Raw genomic sequence first — 24,952 nt, 5'->3', positions numbered from 1 at the left:
GGACGCTGCCAAAAAAGAGGGAGAGGGCGAGGGCGAGGGAGAGAGAGAGAGAGAAAGAGAGGTGGTGGCACATACCCAATGCCGCCCCATCACGTCCCCTCCCCCCCCTAACCCTACCCGGTCAGATTAGGTCGGATCGGTGAGGGGGGAGGGAGAGAGGGAGGGATAGGCAAGGAGTAGGAAGTAGGAGGAGGTGGTGGAGGTGGAAAGAGGCACTGGTACCATCTGTCATCCCTGTCCCGTCCTCGTCCCCATCGCCCCCCCCTCCCCAGGTCCTCACTACTCGCCCCTGCAGGACCCTGGTAGACCCCAACACACTAGTAGGACCACCGGAAGGGTGGGCTAATGCGTCTGTGTAATCCAGACTTGATAATTGAAGGGTTTACCCCACTGTGATTGGCAGATGATACCTGACACTCAACACGTACGGTGCTTAAAAGAACCTGCTTACAAAACCTATCTGTAAACATCTATCATCTATAATCCTACCGAGAAGTGTTTATCCCAGCAACCAGGAACACTAACCACCTGGAATGTCACAGATTACAGGCATGGCAGGCTGCGATGGAATTTCTCTCCTCACCAACCAAGCACCGGATACGGGTGTGATGTTGAGGTTTAACGAATGACAGTTGACATTCTAATGAGCGTGAACCCCATGGAAATAGATCAAACCCAATCATTTTATCAGAAATGTGTGCTGCAGGGTGAGCCGACTGCGTGGGTGGGAAGGGCTGTGTCAGATTAGATGTGGGTTAGCGTGGAGGGGGGGGGGACGCGTCAGGATAATCCGGTCATTGTTCAGCCATCATCTGCAGCCAGGGTCACCTTCAGTCCTGCAGCCGATGGCTCTCTCTTTACCCATGTCTCAATCTCATGTCACTCCCTGACATGTCTCTCTATAACTCGCTCTGTAGCTAACACATCTCTCCCACTCTCTATCTGATGTCTAACTCTTTCTAGATCCTTCTTTGCCTCTCTCTCTTACAGAAACTCTCTCTCTCTCTCTCTCACCCTCGCCCTCTCTCGCTCTCGCTCTCTCTCTCTCTCTCTCTCTCTCTCTCTCTCTCTCTCTCTCTCTCTCTCTCTCTCTCTCTCTCTCTCTCTCTCTCTCTCTCTCTCTCTCTCTCTCTCTCTCTCACACACTACTGCTAACCTCTATGGGGGTAGCTCAGGACAAACTGAGTGGGATGATGGCGGGTCATGTTGAGGATTGAGAGCCACCCCCATGCGAGCTTGTAGGCGTTCCCTTGTCCTTGTGCTGGTCAGAGAGGCATTATGTGTTAGAAACGCAGTGACCATGAGTACAGCACAAGAGAGCCTGAATACCTTGATAATGTGAAATGTATCTGCCAATATCTCTATATCTGCGGCCGGCTAATAATACCGCAATCATATCATCCGTCCGTGATTACTTTTGGGAAGTTAGTGTGGCTTAACGTCATCAAGAACATCCAAAAATAAAATAATTCAAGTAACCTGAATGCTATCTTTGACCCTTGTCTCGAAACAAAACAATATCATATTTTGGCTGAAGAGGCTATTACCGTTATTAATGGAAAAACTTTCATTGAAATACATTAATCAGACAATGAAACCATTCAATGACCTAGTTTGACATGTTGACCTGTTTGATCCATCATAATGTAACTAGGCAGAGTTAACATAAGTCCAAACCATATTATTTACATAATCGGTTGTCAAAGGCAAAGATATATGCACTAACTTGAACATGTTTTGCTTCCCTGAATCTAGATATAAACTGGGTACAAATAAATGAGTAATGACCTCAGGTCATCCTGACTCCATGCCCATTTGTGTCCTGACATCACGTGCACACCCTGAATCCATGCCCCTTCCTGCCCGGACTTCACGTGCACACCAAACTTACTACAATGTTGCTGACGCAACCAGCCAGTCGAGAGAAAGGCTCTGATTTGCTCCTTGTTTTTCCATTCAAACTTTGGTGAATGTGTGATAATAATAAAACATTTATTGAGCTTAAAACAGCGTTATTATTTTTCAGTTTTTGCTTGGTGGATTTTTTCAGGCAAAGTCCAGGTTAACAAGTCTGGACAACTTTCTCCCTTCCTTTAAATCCTCACTATTCTTGTCATCCATAGTATCTTGGTACACAAGTTGGTTTAAATTTCCCCCAGAAAAACAGGCTTCAATGCAGACAAAAAACATTCTTCCCATCAAACATCAGCTGGTATGTTCCTAGACTAGGAAAACCGAGTGTAATACCGATTTTAAGCCTCAAACCCTAATTTATGTTTGATGGATTGGTGCTGTAAACATTTACAAACCAATTAGTCCAACAGACCAGCATCTCCCTCTCAGTGGTCCAGCCCCCCCCCCCCCCCCCCATGCTCACCCAGAGAGATGCTGCCCAGCATTCCTGGGGGCCCTTTCACTCTCAGAGATAATTGCTGTTGCATTGTGGGAGAGGGGGGAGAGCGCTTGAGATGAATCAACAAAAGCAAATTAGGGGATGCGAATTAACGCTTGAGTGAAAGTGCTTAATCTATGGTTTCAATAGGTTTGTGGAATAACAGTTGGATCCAATCCAAGCTCAGCTGCCCACACTGACGCACGCACGCACGCACACACACACACCCATGTTAAGATAAACAATGAATTAATCACACAAGCTTATCCTTTCTTAACACATTTCAAAAGCGAGAGTGAATCACACTTTGAAAATAGTTGTATCCATTGATCAGAAGTTGTCAAATAGGTGGAAAAAACTGTCTTTGTAAATGACTCACATGGATACGAGGAAAAAACATTGACGTTCAATGGAAACGCTATTTAATAATTCGTGACTGTGGCATCGCACGCCATACATTATCCTTCATCCGTAGCAAATCAATCTGGGCATATTAAAACTTCTGTCACTTCTGTCACACTTGTTCTGGATTATTTATGATACATAAAAAACGGTTGCCACATACTTCGAAAGTGAACTTTTGACATTGAACGCGTTAATAAATAAAGGATGAAATAAATTGTAACAGCACGAGTTTCACCACGCTTTATCGTAGAGTGACCAACCTATTTTATTTTCGTCTTTTTTTATACAGAAACCATCCCCTCACCTAGGCCTATAGAAAAACCTTCACCCTCCTAAAACATCTCTACACACACAATACAGATCGATAACACTACAATGCGTATCGGCGTCTTACCTGGGCCCCAAGACAGTGGCAAGACATCACTTCCCATAAACACTCAATGGTAATTCCAAAAGTTCACAGAGCGTCATCAATTATCAGTCATAGAGCAAAATGAAGGGGATGAAGTGGTGTCCGACCGGCCCTGAGGCCATCGCTGTGTGGCTGGGTCAACCAGACATCGTTCCATGCTGGCAGAGCTGCACATGCTCGGTGGAGGGGGCAGGTGTGATTTTAGACCTTGGTGTGACTGAAGGCACTGAGTTTAATTATGCCTTTAAGCAGATTACCATAGGTGGATTTCGCTAATGCCTGCCGACCAGTGAATTCAGGGAGACAGCGGCGGTTGATTTGTACAACGAGAGTTCATGTGGCGAGCAATAAAATCACAATTCTACAAATAAATAATTGACACTGTACCCATATATAACCTGTGCCCCATCTACTGGATTATTCAATTCTGTTACTTTCATTTTATAATTCTAAATAATTGCTCTAGAAAAAGTCATTTTAATAATTGCTCTTGTAGGTATATGATTTTTGATTGCAATTCAGCAGACACAGTGTTAACAAAAGCAACCTATATTACAGTTTGCCTGTCTTCAGATGGATATTGGGTTGGATGGATAAGAGCAGGCCTAGATTATGGGGATCTTTCTCAAGGATGTCAGTAAGACTGCAACCATGGTGCTTTGATGCTGGGAACATTTGGTTGGGAGCATCACATATCCTGCCCACCATTATGACTGATTGATTGTATACAGATATCTAATAGATGTAGTAATCAACAATTCCATAATCAATTATACATTCATAAAAAGTACAAGAATCAACCAAGTTAAAGATGTAAAACTAATTTGTTACCATGTTCAAATCATAAAATAAAAAAAACGAAATAACTTTTTTGTCAAAGGACCTCCTTGAGTATCACTGATTTTTTAGGATGTTATACACAGGTTTTGTTATCTTCATTACAAATTACCTTGTTAAGATAGTAAATGATGATCATGAAATTAGTTTTGGTTGTATGGTCATTGCGAAGGAAAATAGAACACATCAATTAGTTAAAATAAACATAACTATAAAGCAACCTGTTTACTTCCGGTCTTGTTTCGGACGCCGCCTCAACATCCGGTGCAACATCGTTTCTCTTCCGACATCTCTTTCTCTCCCCTAACACGGAGCTAACATGGCAGCCGAAGGTGACGTTGATTTGGACCTGGAGGCCGAGGAGAACTGCACCGGGAAGCCGGTGGAGAAGCCCCGCAAACATGACAGCGGCGCCGCGGACCTGGAGCGGGTCACGGACTACGCTGAGGAGAAGGAGATCTCCAGCTCGGACCTGGAGACGGTGAGGAGGGCTAGCATCAGCTAGCGAGCATGTGGTCCTAGCCGGTTTAACACCGGCACACACACACGCACACGCACACACACACGCCTAATGTGTGGACACAAACCCTTAGATAGGAGGGTTGATGCATCATTAACAATAACATACATCTGTGAACACACACACCGGCCAGGGGGCTCTGCGGGGCTCGATATAACCTCATACATGTTAGCGTAATCAATAAATATGCAGTAGTCTAGCGGCATCTGTCAAACGCTCTTTACCTTTTACTGGTTTGAATGATTTTATGTGTCATTGTCTTTTATGTACTGTATGTACTGTGCGTACTGTGCGTGTATTGCCTTATTGTAACCTGTGTGGCACCAAGACAAATTCCAATCAACTTTGTTGACATGGCAATAAAGTTATCTATCTATATCTGATTGACAGCTGTCAAACGTTGATGTTTGTGACTCTCTGAATCTTTCAGGCCATGTCGGTGATTGGAGACAGAAGATCGCGAGAACAGAAAGCCAAACAGGAGAGGTGGGTGGTTTTGAGGAGATATTGAGGTTTTTTTTATGTATATTGCAGCAATAAATGCTGTATAAATTGAGCTTTTATTACAACCTAGGTATGATATAGATTTATAGTTAACAATACAACTGCTGAACCAGAAATCCAAGCCCGGAACTAACTCTTGCTTTTGTCATTTCAGAGAAAGAGAATTGGCCAAAGTCACGATCAAGAGAGAAGATGTAGAACTTATTGTAAGTTCCCAAACAATAAGCACCACAACGATCTGATCTGATGTGCTTCGCAATGCGATCCAATTATAATTAGACAAATCTCTGTATGCATGTCATTCCTACGATTTTCTCTACAACCTTCCATCCAATCGACCTCACATGGTGGGTGAATGGTCGAGGATTCAAAGAAGTGCAAGGTCGAGTGTGAAGTTGTTTGGAAGATCAGCGGTTCTTGAGAAAGCTGTAAGCAGCAATACGGAAGGCCAAGCAATCGGCCCGTTATGAGCAGACACTATAAATGTTTTCTGCACTAATTATAATTTCAAGATTATGTTGTAATACATTACTTTAGTCAGAATCTATTCATAGGCGTGTTTCATGCTTCACTCTGAGGGAGATGGTTTACAGTACAATGGTATAGTTATTGGTGATACCCACTCTTGTATATACGCTATAGCTTGAAGGTGTACTGATTTGATTCCTATGATTTGTGATAATCCACAGATGTCGGAGATGGAGATTTCCAGGGGTGTGGCGGAGCGCAGTCTCAGGGAACACATGGGGAACGTCGTTGAGGCTCTGGTGGCCCTGACAAACTGAGGATTGGACTGTTATACCTTCATCATAGCTTACACACCCGACCCATGTTGACCTCGTAAACTGGCCCGACAACTGTTGACATTCTCCTCACCAAGCTTTTTTTATCTTTAATAAAATGTCCCATTTGGTTAGCCTAATTTTTTTGTCTTTACAATCTACAAACAATAAGCCTACCAGTATCGATCAACGAATGCATCTATAACAAAAATCGAGGCCATTAATTGAAAGCTCAAGACTCAATTTGATTTTCAGACCAATAGATCTGATCCACTATTAAGTGTTATGACTGGGAAAGTGATCACATTACAATGACATTTCCTGAATCGTTTTAAACAATGACATGCATGTGCAACATAAATCCTGTTATATTGGCATGAAATGGTTGAGGGATCCAATCATGGCTGCCTTAGTCCTTAAAACATCCTGCATACTCCAAACAGGCAATAAAATAATTTATATATTCTAATAGTTTGGATCTGAGATTAATCAAACAATGAATTTTATTAACAATAATGTGTCAACACCACAGTTGCATTGAAATATATTGAAAAAGTGGATATTTGAAGTCAATGCAGAACACTGTACAAAACGACATTGTCCCTTGGACAATTTTGAGCATGGATCAAAATTTATGGTAAATAGCCGCTAGCTTTTAGTGGCCACTAGAGCCACTAAAAGCACGATTCATTGAGTATTACTATTCAACTTAACCCAACCATATCTGATAAAGTATTGTGACCTAAATCTCTTGAGAAATGATCGACTCATCCAACCAGAGTGCAGTATTAAAAAAGAATAACGCTGTTCTGACGCATCTGAAGGGGGACGTGATCACGTGCCCAAAATCTCCACTCAAAGTCTTTCGAAACGTGGCCTGGCGAGACAGGCGTCCGCGTTGGTGCGGCTCTACGCCTTCCTCTTCTTCACCGTGGGCTTGTCGAACACGTCCCTCACCCCGGCCGCCTTCTGCTTGAAGAACTTTGTGTTCTGTGCGCTCTCCTGGGCCCAAGCCGAGTCGAACGACGTGGTGTCCTGGTCCACCAGATGGGTGTACTTGGTGCGTCCGGAACGGCCAAAGTTTTTGACCTGAAGAAAGGGGGAAAACCCAAACATTTCAGCGGCAGTTGTGGATGAGCTACTGGGTGTGTCATGGGAACCACATGCTGAGAGTGACGCAGAGGGACCTTCCAATCCTGACCCTCAATGTACACACTTATTGTATAAGTGTGTACATTTATACAATGTACACACTTTCTTGTTTGTTTTTTAAGTACACGGCTTGGCACTTAAAAAAAAAAGTACTTAGCATCGTGTCGTAGCTATCTTTGTTGTGTACGGGGATAAGTTACCCTAAAAATTATGAGTGCTTGGCACTTATTTCTCTGAACATCTCTACTGTTCCGACAACGAAATGTTGTCTTTTCTTTCTTTTGATGAATGTACTTATTGTAAGTCGCTTTGGAGAAATACCCTAAATGTAAATGGAGAAGGAGAACATGGGTCTGACCTGCATGACTTTGGGTAGAATGGTTTTGTTGAAGTGGTCCTCCAGTGTGGGAGCGCTGAAGTCTCTCTTGAACACGTCCTGCTCGTCATCCTGGAAGAACATCACATTCAGGTTTAATGTACGAACCGAGTTCAATGTACAAACCGCAGCTGTGCAAACCATGTACAGCCATTCTTCAAACCGACAAAGTCAGAGGGGAATTGGAATTGCATCCCCTCTTTGCTATACCGACCACACCATTGAACCATATGCGGTCTAGTTTATAATGAAGCAAATTGCAGATTACTTATATTATAAAAAGTGTTGAATTCCAATTAATTACCTCATCCACTGTTAGGGTCAGCTAAGCTTTTACATACAAGTTTAAAACTGCCTACCAACGCACAACAAGGCACTCACCATGAAGAAGGCTCCCCTGTGGTAATACTTCTGCAGGAACTTGTATTTGCCCTTGGACGCCTTGTTGGTGATGACTTTGCCGCTGTTACGCAGCTCTGCTCGGCGCTCCTCCTCTGTGAGGTTGTGGAACCTCTCGATCTCCGCCTTGTCCTTCTCCATGCTAGGAACAAACGAGAGAACTCAAGGTCAACACCTTCTGGACGCTGAGAGCATTGCAACTAGACCAACGAGCCATAGATTAGCTGCAACTCAAAATATTAAAACAGTCCTTGACTGCCAGTTCGGGAGAATTGTTAGACATTAGAACACAAATGTTCTCCAGTTACATTTGTGTGTCGACTTTTACACAATGTTACTCAAAGTATTGCCACTAATAGCACGTCATCATCATCATCAACCCCTAGGGGACTCACGCTTCTCTGGCCTCGCGGTCCCTCTTGATGCGCTTCAGCTCGCGGACCTTCCAGGACTCGTACTCCTCCTCCTCGTTCTCCCCGTCCGTGTCCAGGGCGTCCAGAGCGGCCAGCGTGCGCCGGTTCTCCTCAAACTCCTTCTTGGCCTCCTCCTCCACGATCTTCAGCGTGTAGCGCCGCCGCTCCTCCACCTGCTTCTTGGCCTCCACCTCCAGCTCCTTCACCTTCAGCTCCTCCACCTCGCGCTCCACCACCGTGACCCGGTCCTTCCTGAGGCGCACGAGAACCAGAGCAGCTCGATTGGATAGTGTGTTGAGACGGTAATTTGAGTTGTTCACAATCTATGTAAATGGTGAATGGTCTGCAGCTATAGAGCGCTTTCTAACCAGTGGCCACTCAAAGCCCTTTACAATATTGCCTAACAATCACCCATTCAGGCACACCTTCACACACCGACGGTGGTGTCAGCCATGCAAGGCGACAGCCAGCTCGTCAGGAGCAGTTTTAGGGTGCGGTGTCTTGCTCAGGGACACCTCGACACACTAGGCAGAGCTGGCGATCAAACTAGCAACCTTCCGGGTCCAAGCCAACCTGCTCTACCTCCGGAGCCACATGCAGTTTATTTTCTAACTGATCAGCCGGATCATCCTAGCGGCAGTGAGAGGCTGCTCTGGACCATCGTTTGTGGTATGGCACCTGCTCCCTGGTAGTAAAATCCGGCCAGATTTCACTCACTTCCTTATGAAGACGGGCTTCAGCCTTGGCTCCGCCTCGTCCTCGCTGTCGGTGTATTCCTCATATTCCGACTCCGACTCGGCCTCCTCCCCCGACTTCCCCTCCTCCTCCACCTCCATGATCTCCATGTCCTCGTTCTTCCGCTCTTCAGCCCTCTGGCGCATCATCTGTCGCCGCCTCTCGATTTCCTGAATGGAGAAAATCACATCCAGAGTTGTTTCTCACAGAGCAGACAGAATTGGTTTTGGCTCAAAAAAGGCAAGATATTTTTTTGTGTAAATTCATCCGAACCTCATCGTCAACTTCTTCTTCCTCCTCTTCCTCCTCTTCTTCCTCCTCCTCGCTGCTTTCCTCTCGCTCCGGGTGCCAGGTTCCCTCGTCCGAGTCCTCGCTGCTCTCGGCGATCAGCTCGGGCTCCGCGATCTGTCTGTGTCTCGCCAGCCTTGAGGAAAACATGAGCCAAAATCATTATGGGTAACAACAACAACAACAACAACAACAACAATATAACCAGAAGTGTGTGGTTATAAGATGGTGCGGGTTTTAGCGAGACAGTTGGGTAGGTATGAAGCACTGGATCATTTTCCACCGGAGATACTGATGACAGAGAGTTGACAGATGAAAACTGTGGCTACTCGCCATTACAGTTAACAGTTGCGACCGATTCATGAGAAGAAAGATGGACATATGGCATACTTTTTCCATTTTGGTTGCGAAGGTGAACTCTATGCATTGAGGAAAATCATGTTTATTGAATACTCTATGTTTCAGATTGTACTGGTCTATTTTATATGGATAGGCTGGTACTTGATACAACACATTATAATTTGACAATATGCTGTACTGTAAACCCACTTTTAAAAACTTTCTGCATTTCAGGATGATTCATTGCATCATAAAGAGAAACTATATACACGTTCTGGATGAATATTAGCCCAGCTCTAAGCCCTCGGGAGACAGGCGTGACCAACATGAGAAACATACCTCTCCTCCACATCCTCAGACACCCGGTTCAGCAGACGTTTGAGACGAGGATCCGACACCTCCTCCTCCTCCAGCTCCGGTTCAGCGTCCTTCCCCTTCTTCACGAACTGGAAATCCTCTTCCTCCTCGTCCGACGACTCCATCGGAGCGTAGTCGGGACGCTTACCGGAGACATACCTCTTCACCTTCACCTTCTCCATGGAAATCTCACCTGTTGTTGAACGTGAGGGGAGTCACAATAACATGAGGTTAGAATTAGGGAAACTTAGTTCCAAATTGAAACAGAGCATCAACGATGACGTCATGTCTGAGAGAGTAATGGCAACACGTTGAGAGGAGATGCTCTATTGACATACAGCAGAAAGACGGACAGGTGGCACTTTTTCTATTTTGCAACTAATTAGATCTCCGCGCATTGAGGAAAATCATGTTTACTCAATACTCTATGTTTCAGATTGTACTGGTTTATTTTATATGGATAGGTTGGTGGTTAGAACTTGATGAAGCTCTGTATTATACTTAATGATATACTTTTAACTGAACACACGTTTATGCATATACATAAAAATGATATACAATCAATATCCTCTTGTCCTGTCCGGTCTAAAACTGTCAATGCAATACTACTAGGCCATATTATTATTGTTGCAACGTTAGCAATGTTGCTAATCGGATAGCAGACTTCTCACCTTTCTCATTGCGGATCGGCACGGCTCCGGCCGTGGACTGGATCGGCGGCAGCTTCATGTTGAGGGCCTCGCGTCCTGACATGGTGGACCGAGTTAATGGACAAAACAAAACAGAAATAAAGACCTAGAGAAATATATCCTTTACAATCCACGCTCCTAGATCTGAGATCCTCGACGCGAACGGAAGTCTAACCGCTGAACGGAACGGAAGTTGTGTGAGTCCGACTGGATCATTATGTAGTAGCTTCCGTTCCTCTGGAATTACAACAAAATAAATAATACTAAAATAATATAAAAATGTCCTACTAAAAAGAATACATACTCATGAATTATTCAGAGTTTGTATAAAGCCTTTATTATGGTGGCATCATTTGTATTTACACCGTGTTTGATGTGAAACAAGAGATTATTTAATTCCACAATATAATTGCATATTTATTGTTAAAATGTTTAATCTTTTGTTTCAGTCCGTGTATACAGTTCTCATTATGGATTTTATCATTCTTATTTACACCGTGTTTAATGTGAAACGAGAAATAATTTTATTCCACAAAATAATTACATATATATGGATAGAAGGTTTATTCTTTTGATATTACTTCATGAAGAAGAGTGCAGACAGCATTTTTTTGGAGAAATGTTCAAATAGGGATATTTTTCAAAGCTGAATTCCCCTCTGCTTAAACAGCGCGTCAAGCTTCTCTTCAAGGGTTGGATGGGTGCCTTTCAGTCCTCTTATCACCAGAGACCCCCAGACAAAGTATTCCTGGACTCGCTCTGCAGTCCAACCTGAAAACATAAAATGTTATCACCTCAATGACTAATTTGCTAAACATAGTGATTTAATTGATCTAAAAACACCAACAAGTGTATCGTTAGGAAAACCGATACATGAATAGAAGAAACAGCACAATCGCAAGTGGTAATAAAAAAACACAGATTAGCCGCCAAACACAATGGACCACACCTGTAGGTGTGCAGCGATTAAGGTCCCTCAAGTTGTAAAGTTTGTCAGCAAGTTTGACCAGTTTGGCCTGTTGACTGCAGTGGGGTGCGTGCTCTACTTGGAGACGTTTCCTCTCCTGTTTGGGGAGGGTCTTGTCATCGGTCACTTCTTGGACAATGCGCGCCACGGTTGGTCCAAAGGTTAACTCCAGTTCTGCTATGCTGGTGTCTGTGTCTTCAACAGTATCATGGAGAAGAGCTGCCTGAATTGGGGGAACATACATAGGGTTAGATAGTTAGTGATTTTGAAAACCCAAAGAGTAAACAGTAATACTTCTTTGTTTTTTTTAATTTGCAAATACAGTATAGGCTATACATTTTCTTTTATAGTAAATACAGACAACTCACTTGCAACACCTCAATGTCAACAATGCCACCTTCATGACTGAGGATTCTTGCAACTCCTTAAAAAAAAGGCAAACAACTTTAAGCAGATGGCATATCCATAATATCACACAGAAGAACATTAAATAAAACATTTAATAAGGAAAGGCTGACAGCACAGGACAAACCTATAGGATGGTTGATATAAGGGGTTCCTTCTACATCTTTACGCCGTTGACTGCGGTGCTTTTCTGCCGCGAAATTGACCGTTTCCAATAACACAGTCGTACTGGAATTCATCGTGACAGTGATTTAATGGTCTAGTCTTAAATCCTTTTTCGGGTTCGATTATTTGGTGTTTGGTAGTTTCACTTCTTCTCAGCGACTATATCCTAAAGGTGTCCCCCCCTGAATCAGTCCGGAGTGCAACACGCTCTCTGAGTACCTAGTTCCATCCGTCCCCACCACGGAAGAAGGTAGCTAGCCCTACACTTACTCAAATACTGTTGTTTATTTTAACCATTTGACACTGTCTTTGAATGTTACCAGTGAATAAGTGGCATTATTATTAATATAAAATCTCCTATAATCGTTTTATAAGAAGCATGTCTAGCATCTATGCGTAGCTTTCAAGTTAGGCAACGTCAGCTCTTAATCAGGGCTGTCAATACATGATCCCTGCATTTCTATGTCATTTATCTTAATTTAAGACTGTCAATAAATAACAAACAAGATTTCACATAGCGATCTAATGTCTCCACATGCCACTAGAAGAGTGTTTACAAGTAAAGGACAGACAGACGGCTGTTCGCCCCCCCTGTCACTCATCCCCATGGCTCAAAGCATCAGACGAGACTCCCCAGAGCTCCCAGACTTCTCGTTGCTTAAGAGGCTGGCCAGGGACCAGCTGATCTATCTGCTGGAGCAGGTGGGTCTGATTGTACCACTGATTTAGCCGAACCCTAACCCCAACCCTCACTGTTGATTTGGACAGATGCTTTAAAATAAATGATAAAGTCACCACTGTTGGGTGCTGCTGGTGGTAATCCCAGCCACTTACTCTCCACACTGTGGGTTTAACTGTCGTTTGATATTGACTATTGCAAGGAGGTCTCAGAAATCTATTTCATCACTAAAAAGCTTTATGTATCACACCTTAAGTCATAATATCGTTTTATTTTGAGTCTTATTTATTTTCTGTTAGCTACAAATTGATGTTTGCATTGCATTTATTATTCTGATCTTTATTTAACAGCTACCCGGAAGGAAGGACCTCTTTATTGATGCTGACTTAATGAGCCCACTTGATCGCATTGCCAATGTTTCTACACTTAAGGTACATCAACTACCTATGCATTTAGTCAACAAAGTGAATTGAATCACGATTTTCATTTCTGTTTGTGCTTTATTTTAAAGCAACATGAAGTTGACAAACTCTACAAAGTGGAATATAAGCCGATTGTGAGCACTTCTGATCAGTAAGTACAGTGCCGTCTTACAGCCCAGCTCATATGGTGGATAAGAAGCTGACATTGCAGTGTGAAAGTGTTAATCTCTTTTTAGATTGTGTTTTCTGATACGTCCAAGACTACAATCTGTGAAGTGGATTTGTGGTATGTAAACAACAGCCTAGCTTTTCATCATAAAGGAAACCCCCAATGGCAATATGGCTGATATCAGACCATTATAATCAATAATTTGAAGTCTCGGCTTTTCCGCCTTTTCTTTTTTTAAAGATGTGGTGAACGCAGACAAAGCTGCTGGGAAATTCAGAAGATACAAGTTAATATTTACCCCTCAGAAGGTAAAACCCTGTGCCCTATATCCTGCTTACATTCCTAGTGCCGTCTTCCAAATACCTACGACATGAGAAACATTAACTCATTTCTACTGATGTCCATCCATTCCAGTTCTATGCTTGTGAGAACGTATTGGAGGAGCAGGGAATCTTCGGAGGTAGGTAACCTCTTGTGTATTAGCGTTTTTGTCAGTTATTCGTAGAATATATCGATCTACAGTGTTGTTTCTTTCTCTCAGACGTGACAACTGATGAGTGGGGATTCCATCTCCTCCCATTGGATGATGACATCATCAGCCTGGAACTCCCAGAGTTCTTCCGAGACTATTTCCTGGTATTGATCTCAAACTGTCTGATAAATAACGTGTGCTGTAATCTATTCCGTTGTAGTCTGTACCGCCTAATATATGGTCTCACTACTGCAACACTCATCCCCTTATGCTGTGTTTCGTTAATTATAACTTTGATTCTATAATATTATAGTATAAGTAAGTCTATTGTTTACTTCTGGTATAATACACAATTTTGCATGCCAAATACATATATTTATTCCTAATGATTACACCAACATCATTCCCACCAACCCATGCATTTATACGATCGACAAAAATAGTTTTGTATTTTCCACGTCTACCATTTAATTTGAATAACGCAAAGTCCAAAGTACCCACTCGTGCCTTCTGTATCTGTCCTAGGATGGGAACCAGCGCTGGGTGCGGACGGCTGGCTGTGTGCTGCACCTGCTGCACTCCCTCTACGGCCCCTTCTCTAAGGTCTACGGGATCGGCCGATGTTCCAAGGTGGGATCACTGGGTCTCTAATGGTGGCACCACCAATGTGTGCAGCGAGGGCTTTGAAAACAGTAGTTTCCTCTCCAACACGTCTAATGTAACTTATCTGTGTGTGTGTGTGTATAACACTAAGGCCCAATCCTATTTCTACCCCTTACCCTTCCCCTTACCCCTCCCCCTCCCCCTTCCCCTTACCCCTTCAAAACAAGGGGGAGGGGGAAGGGGTAGAAATGGGATTGGGCCTAAGTCTTATGTGTTCTATGTGTTGGATGGCACAAGATGGCGTATGAGTCATGGCGGGAGCAGGTAGAGGAGGGAGAACAGAAAGGTCGCGATGGGGAGATTGGAAGTGTTTTTCTTTTTGATAGAGGCAAGTAGCAGAGTTTTCCCTACAATGTTGCAGAAGACGGTTTGTCTGTTTTGTTCGTTTGTCTGACTGTTGATGCTTGCCCCTCCAGATGTGGACTACGTCACTCCTATGTGCTCCCAGGTGGTCTATGAAGGGTTAGTGGATGACATCTTCAGAATCAAATGTGGTACGTAGAACCTCAAGGGTGCCTGTCAGAGTTTATTCAAGGGTCTTATCTTTTAAGATATTTCCATCATGTTTTTATTAGCTCATAATGAAAGATAAAATAAAAAATTAGGAGACTATAGGCATTTATGAACCAGAAAATATTCATGTTAAATTGAGTGGACTTGGAAGAATATTCCAGATAACTATTATTTAGTACTTACTATTGAAGACTATTCATTCCATTTTCTATTAATTGTATCTCTGCACACTATGTTACATTGTATTGCAGTACATAAATGCTTAGTAGAGATTGTTCCCCATAGTAATAACATATCATTTGCGACAATCTTGTTTGCAGCTGAATGTCAACCATGTGACTTGAATATTTATTCTGCAGGGTGTGTGGAGTTTGGTCCGGAAGTTACATCCTCTGACAAAAGTTTAAAAGTAATGCTTAACTCGCAAGATAAGGTAAGACTTAAATAGTTAAATTGCAGTATTTGGGAAGTTACGTCAATCTTACAGATGAATACCAAAGTGCCAAGCTAACATTGTTGCCTGTCTAATCCACCTCAGGTGTTTAACCAAATCCGGAATGAGCATTTCTCCAATGTTTTCGGGTTTCTCAGTCAGAAAGCCAAGAATCTTCAGACTGCATACGACGTGGGTGAAGCATCTGCGCATCATGTGTGCAGCACTATTCCGGAAGTTTCTATTAACCAGCAGAGTTAATTAAATAAATGAATCCTGTGTTGTTTATGTTATCCTTCAGAAAAGATGTGGTATGGACATAAAACAGATAAAGACATTTGTCTCAGAAGAACTCAAAGGCTTAAAACAAGAGCATCGGCTTTTGAGTTTACGTGAGTAATACTTTGATGAGTGGTTCTCATCTACAAATTGTTATCATTCTTATGAGAAATCAACAACATCCTTCATGACAGATATTGGTGCCAGTGAATCAATGATGAAGAAGAAGACAAAGCAGGAATTTCAAGAGCTGTTGAAAACCGAGCACTGTAAGATGACCGCCGTGCACTGGATAAAAAAACTAGGATTTAAATTATTTTTAATATGCATACAATATTGAAAAAACGTCAATATTGAGTATTACGTAATGCATCCTAGTATTTTGAAACAAGCTTATTTTTCCATAACCGTGACAGCCTTACTGGAGGGGTTTGACATCCGGGAATGTATTACATTCATTGAGGAGCACATCAACAGACAAGTGAGTCTCAGATAGACACATGCATGGTAGTAACGGGTCAATAGAAAACTCCCAGTATTCATTCATTGTCCTTCCTTCAGTGCTCCATGATAGAGAGCCTGCGACTCCTCTGTCTCCTGTCGCTCACGGAAAACGGTGAGTCTTCTTGACACCAACATGCTCAATAAATTTCCTCCCAATGCTGCAGTCACAAACAACTCCTTGCGTTTCGTCACAGGTCTACTCTCCAAAGACTACAAATCAATGAAGGCACAATACCTACAGGTAAACCCTGATAAAGTAGTAACAGTATGGGGATCATTGGGATAAATAACCATGGTCAGGTGGAACATGGTGAATGAATGATGTTTATGCCTGTTTGGCTCGGCCTTGACAGAGTTATGGCGTGGACCACCTTCCGACCTTTGCCAACCTGAAGCAGCTGGGGATTCTGGTGGAGCAGCCGACAGGGGAGACCCTGACCGCCATGGAGAACAAAGTTGGCAAGCTGGTTAACGACAGAGCTGCAGGTGAAACAGGCTACAGACGTAGAATCCCACGATGCTGTATCCACCTCCCCTCACGAAACGATGTGCTACATAACTCGCAACAGTAGTCCAGCAATTCTCTGTTATAATGTCATTCACCCAAACACACACAGACTTACATTACATTGTTCTGTCTTTTTAGGAAAGCTGACTGATGCCTTTTCCTCTTTGGCGAAGAAGAGCCATTTCCGAGCCCTAAGTAGGAGACTAAACTTGGTAGGTAATCTGGCCACTCAAATTAACCACCATTTTCAATGTCTTGAACCGTTGGAAATGCCACTAAAACTCTCCTACTCTATACCATTTGTAAAACATGTACAGCGTTGATTTGTTGCTAAATACAATCTTCATTTCTTTAACTTGAGGCTATTGCTGTCCTTTGACCATTTGCTATAAAGGTGCCCAAATCGGATGAGGAATACGACTTGCGTGTTCCCAAAGACATGGCCTACATCTTCAGCGGGGCTTATGTGCCGCTCAGCTGTAAACTCATCGAACAGGTGGGTCATCCAGCCTGACCACTATTCCACTGCACTGCTTGGGAGTATAGGAGGAAAACTGGCGTTTTTGGGGGAGAGCTCACAAGGCTCCTCTGTGTTTCTGGTCGTGTCTCCAGGTTTTGGAGCGAGATGGATGGACTGGCTTGGAAGAAGTTACCAGGTTACTCAATGGCCAGGAATTCGCAGCCTCAGGTTAGTTAGCGATGCTATTATTTATTACTGTATAACTACTCAACTGTCCCTGGTATAAATCTTTGACATCCCTTCACATTTACAATTGAACACAAATTGTTTCTGTCATTCAATGACATGTTTCTTGCATATTTGAAATAAAATGTTCAAATCAAACACAGTGTGTTTTAGATGTGTGAATGTCGCTGATACCAGGAGATGCTTGTCTCTCTTCAGGCTGCAGTGAGGCTGACGGGAAGGCAAGGAGCGACACTCAGAGGACCATCCTGGTCATGTTCCTCGGGGGATGCACCTTCTCCGAGATCTCGGCCCTACGTTTCCTTGGCAAAGAGAAAGGTAGGAAAGGGCTTGATTTTGAATAATAAAGTTTATTTTTATTTTTTATTGGGACATTGATCGGAATCAATAATAGAGCTGAATCATTCTGTTATTGATATAAAACATGCCGAAATCGGATAACATGATAAACTGTATGTTTGTTGTCATTTCTCTTTAGGTTATAAATTCATCATTGTTACGACAGCCATCACAAACAGTGCCAGACTCATCGAGGCGTTGTTGGATAACCGTGCATGAGTCCAGACAGCTGGCCTACTTTAGGACAAACTTTGCTATTGCATTGTATTGCATCATGGACAGAAACTAAAAAATTCCTGCCACTGTAAAGGATGTGAACGACCTGCGGGACCATTGGCATTACTGAATGGACTTATTGTGTCTGAGGCGCACTCTTGGATTGATGTAAAAAAAGGATACTATGAACTGAATGTGAATAAATGTTTTAATATGTTTTATGTCCCTGTTACTTATTGGACCAATATCTTCCAAAAATAAGTCTCTTTGCATACTGTTTTAAAAAGTTGTGTATAAACTCAAAGCTATAAACTTCTTCAATCATTCTTTTTTTTTTTCCAAGTATTTTTTTTTTGCACAGAAGTTTTACATAAAAACAAAATACAAAACGAGATGTCATAAACGATTATATTTCCATCAGCAAATCCTTTAATAGGTCCATGAGTAAACCACACCCGGGACAATTTGTTACCTCATTTTATTTGTACCAAGGAGCTGCGCACGCATCCCAAAACTAGCCAATGAGAGCGCAGCCTGCGTTGACACGCGTGTTTTGAATCTGAGACACAGACAACACTGGGTGGACGTTGCTGCTTTGAGGCTGACGGTTAGCGGACAGCGCTGCGTTGAAGTTTTTGTAGTCCTCGACAACCATTAAAAACCTGGGAATTAACGATGAGAAAGAGGTAACGTTGTATAACGCTTATGAGATTTATACTGATGTTATTTCCAACCATGGCTTTAGTTGTAAACACATTATACAACGGGGCGTCGCACTACTTGTTAGCCAGTTAGCCTAATTGCTAACTTATTCAGTGCCATAGAAACCCAGACTCACGCAATCATCTGTGTATTACATATTCGTCGTTTATGTGTAGTTTTCTGAAATCATGAATGAGTTGGGAGATGCTCATGTTTTAGGGTTTTGGTCATGCTTTGGGGTGTCCCTCTGCAGTGAGGTGCTCGCAGCGGAGTCGGTGACCTGCTTGAATAAAGCCCTACACCACCTGAAGGACATCTGGGAGGAGATCGGCATCTCCGAGGATCAGAGGCTGCAGAGGACCAATGTCGTCAAGAGTCACATTAAGGTGATTGTTCTCTTAACATTCCTTGCGTTTCATAATGGTCGAAATGCACGAAATTTCAGATTTCTACTCTGTTATATTAGTAAAAATAAACTTGATCAACTTTGTTGTTTGTTATTCCTATTGCTTGGTTTTAAATTGAAACCTACGTTGGCCTGTCCCTACCGTCTGATCGGAGGGAGTGGTCGTTTAGCATTATCTGCCTTGACTGTTACGCCTATCGAAACTTTAACTCTTTAACTCTCTATGCCAATAAGGCCCTGCAAAGCTGTTTTATGACATTTATAAATTGACCAATGCACATCAAAGCTAAAAATAGAAAATGCAAGGACTTGTTCAAGGTTGGATTTATATATTTCGTGTGTGATATATCTGTTAAATTTGCTGGTATTGTTTCCACCACCATAGAGTTTACTGGATATGATGGTTGCAGAGGAGGAGGCTCTGAAAAAGAGACTGATGATCAGCATTGAAACATGCCGCAGCGAAATGGCGAAACTCTGCTTGGAACTTCAATTACCCAGATTTGAGGTTAGCACAACAAAAACATATCACCAGTAAGTTCAGAACTGCTGATGAGAGACCTATTGGCTCATAAAGTCAATGGCTGTTGCCAATAGGTTACAAATCTGGACAATCTAAAGTAAACCTCTTTTTGGTCCTGGTGTGTTCAGGAAGAGGCCGGCAGCACTATGCTTCAGCTGGAGAAGGAGATCCGCACACGCGTGGAGGCGCTGGTGTTGGAGAAGAGCCAGCGCGTGCAGCAGCTGAAGGCCTTGATGGAGCAGGACCACGACCTCTGTGACATCCTGTGCTCCATGCCATACAGGGTCAACGAAGACTCTGTCCCCTCACTGGAACAGCTGGAAGGCTTCCGGGAACACGTAACCAACCAGATGGCTGAGAAGGTGGGAATAACCCAAACCTTTAGTTAGAATGAACCTTTTTATTTATTTTACTTTTCGACAATGTCAAGAAAGATATATAGGTGGCAGGAATCTTTATTTATCGTGATGGATGTCTTTTCAGGGGAGGCGGCACGCCGAGTTTGTGGACATCAAGAGACAGATCATCCTATGCATGGACGACCTGGATCAGGTTCCTGAGACCAGCTTTGAAAAGGACATTGTGTGCGAGGATGATGAGGCCTTCTGCCTGTCCAGAGACAACATAACCTTTCTCAAGCTGCTGCTCTGTCAGGTGAGCATTTAATATGCATCACGGCAACGTTGAATCGTCCAAGAAAAATATACTCCTTTAGATGGAGAACACTTGGCTATTATTGGCAACTTTCCTAAAAAGGGGTGTGTGTGTGTGTGTGTGTGTGTGTGTGTGTGTGTGTGTGTGTGTGTGTGTGTGTGTGTGTGTGTGTGTGTGTGTGTGTGTGTGTGTGTGTGTGTGTGTGTGTGTGTGTGTGTGTGTGTGTGTGTGAGAGAGAGAATAGCTGATGTGTGTCTATGGAACTTGACATAAAAAAAATATCGGCTCTGTGTTAAAGCAATGGGTGCTTAGCTTTCCTAACCATTTACATTTAGGGCATTTAGCAGACGCTTTTATCCAAAGCGTCTTACATCGTTTAATACACACATTGACATACCGACGGCAGAGTCACCCATGCAAGGAGACAGCCAGCTCGTCAGGAGCAGTTAGGGTTTGGTGTCTTGCTCAGGGACACCTCAACACTCAGCTAGGAGGAGCTGTGGATCGAACTTGGCAACCTTTCGGTTACAAGACTGCTGCTCTACCTCCTGAGCTAAGCTGACCCACTAACCGGCGGCCCTTGTCTGTCGTCGGCGACGCCGTAGTTGGAGGGGCACCGGGCTGAGAACGAGGCCCAGTGCGAGATTCACAGGGAGCGGATCCAGAGGCTGTGGGACAGACTGCAGGTCTCCCAGGAGGAGCGGGAGGCCTTCTCCCCGCACATGGTCATGTCAAAGAAACGGAATCTCGACGTGGTGAGTGAAAAGGCACCAGTGTTTGAATCGCCCCCCCCTGTATGTTGCACTTGCAACCAGGCCGGCTCATGTTGCATCACTCCCTCCCTTTCAGCTACAAGCAGAGGCTCAGCGACTGGAGGAGCTCAAGCTGTTGAACATGCGCAACGTGACGGAAGCCATCCGCTCCGAGATCGCCGTGTTTTGGACAAAGTGCTTCCTGAGCATGGACCAGCGACAGGAGTTTGTGCCGTATTACAGTGGTGAGGGTATCCCCCTTTGTAATTGTACTTTACAGCATCACAAATGAGAGGTTTATTGTCTAAAGTAAATGCTGAACATGGGCCCTTTTTTCTTTCCCAGAGGATTTTACAGAGGAGCTGCTGGGTCTCCATGATGATGAGATCCAGCGACTGAGGCAGCACTATGAAGACCACAAAGCGCTGTTTGAGGGCGTCCACCAGTGGGAAGAAAGCTGGAGACTCTTCCAGGACCTCGAGGTGAGACTGATTGCACTCTTTCAAATATTACCAGAGAAATGCTGTTTAACCCGTTTCACAGCAATGGCAGAAGTGGGCATGTCTAATGATAACACCCAGGGGTCTGCAGTATCTGAAGTTAGTGTACTCATGTTTAAACATTGTGGCTAGTTTATGCATATCTTGGCCTTTTACTTTCCACGCCAATTAATTTAATGATGAATACACTATTATTGGTTATAGGGTTGGGAAATCTCAAAATAAAAGTATAATTGATATCAAGTTTCTGGCCGGGGTCCATTCTTGTGTGTAAAAAGTTACTGTTTTTAATTGACCATCCGTTTTTCCTTTCATTCCCAGAAAAAAGCAACAGATCCCACGAGGTTCACAAACCGGGGAGGAAACCTCCTCAAAGAGGAGAAGCAGAGGACCGAGTTGTCGAAAAGTCTCCCCAAGGTAAGGAGACGATGGTCCACGTTCAAAAGTGACACCTGACCGTGTACAGTTTGCACCCGACGATGGCATTAACCGACGGGCCCCTGTGTGTCTCCCCCCCACACACAGCTCGAGAAGAAGCTGACGTCGGAGATCGAGGCCTGGGAGAGCGAGCAGGGCCGAGAGTTCCTGGTGAGCGGGCAGAAGTTCATGCAGTACGTGGAGGAGCAGTGGGAGTCGCACCGCGTAGACAAGGAGAACGAGAAACAAGAGCGGGTGAATAAATATAGCGCTTTATCTACGGGACACGTTTTGAAGAAGACGAAAGTAAAACGCGCCTTCGCCGTAGGCCGTAGGAAATGAAAGCCGATGCAGCGTCTGTAACTCTCTCGTTTATAACGTTCCACAGCAACTGAAGAAGAGCAAGCAGACGGAGGAGGACATGCTGTACGGCACGTCGGTACGCACGCCCGCCAAGCGACGCTTGCTCGGCACCCCGACGGCCAACAAAACGCGGAGGGTGAGCCCCCCTAGTTCTTACAATGGTATAAACGCGTCGCCTGGCTTTTAGTAGTCAAGATGGCTCTAGAGACCTACACGCAAGCCAAGGGCGTACCTTCCAAGTGTAAAGACTAACTGGTCAGCGAGGGGTTGTTGTGCTGTCATTAACCCACGCGGCTATTCCCATTTGAATGTGTTTCCAGTTTAACGCTACCTCCAGCCTCTCCAGCACCGCCTCTAACAGCACGTCGCGCTCCGTTTACGGCATCTCCACCTGTCGCTCACCGGCTATGTCCCGCCCTCCGCTGTCAGCCAATAAGGTAGGCTTCCCCGCGAAGGTCGACGGTGCATGGACGCTTGTCATCGACAAGGGATCAAGTGGAATGCTCCTTGACGATGCTCGTTCTGTAATGGAAACAAACTTGTGTCTTCGGTCTGTTACTTTAATGGAGTCTTCACTGAAATGCACAAATTAATTCTGTGTGCTCGTGTCTGATCCTCTCTCTCTCTCTCTCTCTCTCTCTCTCTCTGTCTCTGTCTCTGTCTCTGTCTGTCTCTGTCTCTCTGTGTCTCGCTTTCGCTTTCTCTTTTTCTTTCTCTTTCTCTTTCTTTTTCTTTTTCTCTTCCGCTTTCTCTTTCTCTTTCTCTCTCTCCACACGTCAGATCCTGGCGCCCCGGACCCCAGGCCGCATCAAACCCCCCCACGCTGGGCACCAGCGGTGGAACCGGGAGAACATGATCGAGGTCAAGGCGTCGCCTGTGAGCGGTGCGTTGATGACCCCTGCTAGTCCAAAGCGTAACACCAGCATAACCTCTGTTGCCACCACTTATTCTGAATTTCTGGTAATTGACTTTTTTTGAAATTTCTTGAATATTTTTTTTTTTTTAGATTCCCCATCCAGCAGTGTAATACATCGTTATGTTGCGTCCCTTATGCGAAGCAATCAGGGGTTATTATTGGCTCTAGAAGCTACACATATGTTGGCGTCTCAGTAGTGTATGTGGTGTTACACGGTGTACTAATGTACATTTATGTTTTAGAAGGACTTGGTCAACACTGAATCTGTTCAGGCAAGGTGTGTTTGCCTTTCTAGCCATTAGTGTGATGCCAACTCTAAACCTATATACTTTGCATGGCATTAATGGAATCTGCGCCAAAAGCTTGCCTTTCTCCTGTTAAGGAGATTTCGTCTCTGGATACGTTGTTTGATGCTGTTTTTCCGCGTGTAAAATTAGTTTTTAATCCACTTAACCACTAACTCTCCCTTACCACATACCTGTAGATGGATAGACATCGCACCTTTTTGAAATGGCAAGCAAAAACCACTCCTCACTGGCTTGTGCTGATTCTTTCCTTCCTCCTTATTCATGGTAACATACTTTGGTTTATCTTTCCACAGCGCGACCTCTCCAAGACCGCTAACTCCAAAGGAGAGCAAGACGTCATAAACTCTACTGTCTCCCACCTCTGACCGTCCTCCAGATTGAGATTGACCTAATGTCCAATCCTATCAGATGAAGAACTACCTTTTTACTCAATTTCTTAATTAATTGAATTAAGTCAACCCTAATCTTGGTGTAAAAATGTCAAACTTCTACGTCGGATTTTCTCAAATCCCTAGTCAAATTTTTCACATGGAATGGTTGCAGAGTTTTATATTCATTCTTCTGTTGTGGGTTTTGCCTGTACACTACAGAAAAAATCATCTACGTTATCACTGCCTTGGTGTGGGAAATGATTCTATCTTACCTTTTTAAGCAACACTATTTTAGCTAGGTATTGCAGTGTAGTAGATATGAATGGTGTATCCATACACTGTAATGTTTCTTATAAAGCATACAATTGAAGGATGGGAAGGGTGGGCTCATGAAACTCCTTTTTAATATGCAATTGAGGGTCACAGGCCAAATGTTTTGTATTTTTGCACTTTTATATATTGCATAGTTTAGTTCTATGTCCAATAATGCTATTTTGCATTCACATTTTCCTAAAGTATTATGTATATTTTATGTATGTGTGCATGCACATACATACTGGTGTAAATATTGTCTTTCTTTTGCTTCTCCCTGACATTTTAACAAGCTGCTGTTCTAATATGTAGGGTTATATAAAACAGCTTGTGAAATGTGGGATTTGTTTCTATTTGTCTTTTAAACTAGGAATTGTAAATAAATAGACATAAATTAAGAATTAGATTGTTCAACAATGGAATAGAAGGTTTTGCTGTTAGTGTAATATAAATGAGCATTACTGAAATGCCAGCTAGTCTAAACTGGAGTGTTGATGAATTGACCCATGTTTATAATGATTTAATGACAACGATTAATTAATTTCTACATCAGCCACAATGACGACTAATGTATCTGTTGCCCCTTGTTGGTTGTATTGTTTTAAAAATAGTTTTTATTTATCCAAAGACTCATTCCATAAGCCTAATGTATTTTGCGCTCACAATAAAATCTCACAATAGAATCTTC

General features: G+C 43.4%; 6 protein-coding genes across 11 annotated transcripts in view; 3 read left to right on the top strand and 3 right to left on the bottom strand.

The window, feature by feature from the left end:
• serinc4 (serine incorporator 4) overlaps positions 1-3,415 on the bottom strand; it is a 19,733-nt gene extending 16,318 nt beyond the window's left edge. The window contains exon 1 of one of the 2 annotated variants that reach the window (XM_030378053.1): positions 3,192-3,415. In XM_030378053.1, the coding sequence (XP_030233913.1) occupies positions 3,192-3,218 (27 nt within the window). In that variant the 5' untranslated portion in view covers positions 3,219-3,415. Of the gene's footprint in view, positions 194-3,191 lie in introns of those variants that run through there. The other variant, XM_030378052.1, reaches the window with a different exon arrangement.
• An 876-nt stretch (positions 3,416-4,291) lies between these two features.
• On the top strand, positions 4,292-5,992 carry hypk (huntingtin interacting protein K). Its single transcript, XM_030378051.1, has 4 exons — positions 4,292-4,527; positions 4,997-5,052; positions 5,225-5,276; positions 5,760-5,992. Exons 1-4 carry the CDS (start codon positions 4,366-4,368, stop codon positions 5,853-5,855), a joined length of 366 nt encoding a protein of 121 aa, XP_030233911.1. The 5' UTR covers positions 4,292-4,365; the 3' UTR covers positions 5,856-5,992.
• A 338-nt stretch (positions 5,993-6,330) lies between these two features.
• mfap1 (microfibril associated protein 1) lies at positions 6,331-10,817 on the bottom strand. The gene is made up of 8 exons (XM_030378045.1): positions 10,583-10,817; positions 9,894-10,104; positions 9,201-9,351; positions 8,910-9,097; positions 8,175-8,444; positions 7,762-7,921; positions 7,363-7,452; positions 6,331-6,941 (listed from the first exon to the last, which is right to left on the bottom strand). The coding sequence occupies exons 1-8, from the start codon at positions 10,662-10,664 to the stop codon at positions 6,762-6,764; spliced, it is 1,332 nt and encodes a 443-aa protein (XP_030233905.1). The 5' UTR covers positions 10,665-10,817; the 3' UTR covers positions 6,331-6,761.
• Positions 10,818-10,914: 97 nt separating this feature from the next.
• hddc3 (HD domain containing 3) lies at positions 10,915-12,345 on the bottom strand. The gene is made up of 4 exons (XM_030378049.1): positions 12,100-12,345; positions 11,936-11,991; positions 11,550-11,790; positions 10,915-11,371 (listed from the first exon to the last, which is right to left on the bottom strand). Exons 1-4 carry the CDS (start codon positions 12,209-12,211, stop codon positions 11,241-11,243), a joined length of 540 nt encoding a protein of 179 aa, XP_030233909.1. The 5' UTR covers positions 12,212-12,345; the 3' UTR covers positions 10,915-11,240.
• vps33b (VPS33B late endosome and lysosome associated) lies at positions 12,311-18,366 on the top strand. 2 transcript variants are annotated; one of them, XM_030378038.1, is made up of 24 exons: positions 12,311-12,387; positions 12,683-12,839; positions 13,167-13,247; positions 13,328-13,389; positions 13,475-13,524; positions 13,648-13,715; positions 13,822-13,867; positions 13,949-14,043; positions 14,405-14,509; positions 14,780-14,870; positions 14,959-15,036; positions 15,415-15,488; positions 15,594-15,680; positions 15,790-15,880; positions 15,962-16,036; positions 16,184-16,248; positions 16,329-16,383; positions 16,466-16,512; positions 16,625-16,757; positions 16,918-16,991; positions 17,174-17,275; positions 17,392-17,467; positions 17,684-17,803; positions 17,964-18,366. In XM_030378038.1, exons 2-24 carry the CDS (start codon positions 12,744-12,746, stop codon positions 18,041-18,043), a joined length of 1,851 nt encoding a protein of 616 aa, XP_030233898.1. In that variant the 5' UTR covers positions 12,311-12,387; positions 12,683-12,743; the 3' UTR covers positions 18,044-18,366. The 2 variants fall into 2 exon arrangements, with proteins under 2 accessions (XP_030233898.1, XP_030233899.1); XM_030378039.1 differs by having other exon boundaries at positions 12,338-12,387; positions 12,686-12,839.
• A 223-nt stretch (positions 18,367-18,589) lies between these two features.
• Positions 18,590-24,947, top strand: prc1b (protein regulator of cytokinesis 1b). Of its 4 annotated transcripts, none has more exons than XM_030378044.1 (15): positions 18,590-18,726; positions 18,996-19,128; positions 19,534-19,656; positions 19,800-20,033; positions 20,155-20,325; positions 20,931-21,080; positions 21,175-21,322; positions 21,423-21,559; positions 21,899-21,994; positions 22,103-22,249; positions 22,383-22,493; positions 22,678-22,794; positions 23,138-23,240; positions 23,516-23,550; positions 23,875-24,947. In XM_030378044.1, exons 1-14 carry the CDS (start codon positions 18,716-18,718, stop codon positions 23,533-23,535), a joined length of 1,701 nt encoding a protein of 566 aa, XP_030233904.1. In that variant the 5' UTR covers positions 18,590-18,715; the 3' UTR covers positions 23,536-23,550; positions 23,875-24,947. The 4 variants fall into 4 exon arrangements, with proteins under 4 accessions (XP_030233904.1, XP_030233900.1, XP_030233903.1 ...); XM_030378040.1 differs by having other exon boundaries at positions 23,138-23,317; XM_030378043.1 differs by lacking the exon at positions 23,516-23,550.
• The last annotated feature ends 5 nt before the right edge of the window (positions 24,948-24,952 follow it).

The sequence above is a fragment of the Gadus morhua genome, chromosome 14, assembly GCF_902167405.1.
Source record: "Gadus morhua chromosome 14, gadMor3.0, whole genome shotgun sequence".
Lineage (NCBI taxonomy): Eukaryota > Metazoa > Chordata > Actinopteri > Gadiformes > Gadidae > Gadus > Gadus morhua.
The sequence above is the reverse complement of the archived record's forward strand: the minus strand, read 5'-3'. Positions and strand labels throughout refer to the sequence as shown.

Excerpts from the sequence above, each read along its gene's own strand:
- hddc3 (XM_030378049.1), bottom strand. The coding sequence starts at position 12,211 with ATGAATTCCAGTACGACTGTGTTATTGGAAACGGTCAATTTCGCGGCA. Across the intron at positions 11,992-12,099 it reads TTATATCAACCATCCTATAG|GAGTTGCAAGAATCCTCAGT; the intron begins GTTTGTCCTGTG and ends CTTTTTTTTAAG. Across the intron at positions 11,372-11,549 it reads TAATCGCTGCACACCTACAG|GTTGGACTGCAGAGCGAGTC; the intron begins GTGTGGTCCATT and ends TTATGTTTTCAG.
- vps33b (XM_030378038.1), top strand. The coding sequence starts at position 12,744 with ATGGCTCAAAGCATCAGACGAGACTCCCCAGAGCTCCCAGACTTCTCG. Across the intron at positions 16,249-16,328 it reads AGGAGCACATCAACAGACAA|TGCTCCATGATAGAGAGCCT; the intron begins GTGAGTCTCAGA and ends TCCTTCCTTCAG. Across the intron at positions 17,276-17,391 it reads GCTGTAAACTCATCGAACAG|GTTTTGGAGCGAGATGGATG; the intron begins GTGGGTCATCCA and ends TCGTGTCTCCAG.
- mfap1 (XM_030378045.1), bottom strand. The coding sequence starts at position 10,664 with ATGTCAGGACGCGAGGCCCTCAACATGAAGCTGCCGCCGATCCAGTCC. Across the intron at positions 8,445-8,909 it reads AAGCCCGTCTTCATAAGGAA|GAAGGACCGGGTCACGGTGG; the intron begins GTGAGTGAAATC and ends CGTGCGCCTCAG. Across the intron at positions 6,942-7,362 it reads TTCTACCCAAAGTCATGCAG|GTCAAAAACTTTGGCCGTTC; the intron begins GTCAGACCCATG and ends CCCTTTCTTCAG.
- prc1b (XM_030378040.1), top strand. Across the intron at positions 20,034-20,154 it reads CCAACCAGATGGCTGAGAAG|GGGAGGCGGCACGCCGAGTT; the intron begins GTGGGAATAACC and ends ATGTCTTTTCAG. Across the intron at positions 22,795-23,137 it reads CTCCGCTGTCAGCCAATAAG|ATCCTGGCGCCCCGGACCCC; the intron begins GTAGGCTTCCCC and ends TCCACACGTCAG.
- hypk (XM_030378051.1), top strand. The coding sequence starts at position 4,366 with ATGGCAGCCGAAGGTGACGTTGATTTGGACCTGGAGGCCGAGGAGAAC. Across the intron at positions 5,053-5,224 it reads CAGAAAGCCAAACAGGAGAG|AGAAAGAGAATTGGCCAAAG; the intron begins GTGGGTGGTTTT and ends TTGTCATTTCAG. Across the intron at positions 5,277-5,759 it reads GAGAAGATGTAGAACTTATT|ATGTCGGAGATGGAGATTTC; the intron begins GTAAGTTCCCAA and ends GATAATCCACAG.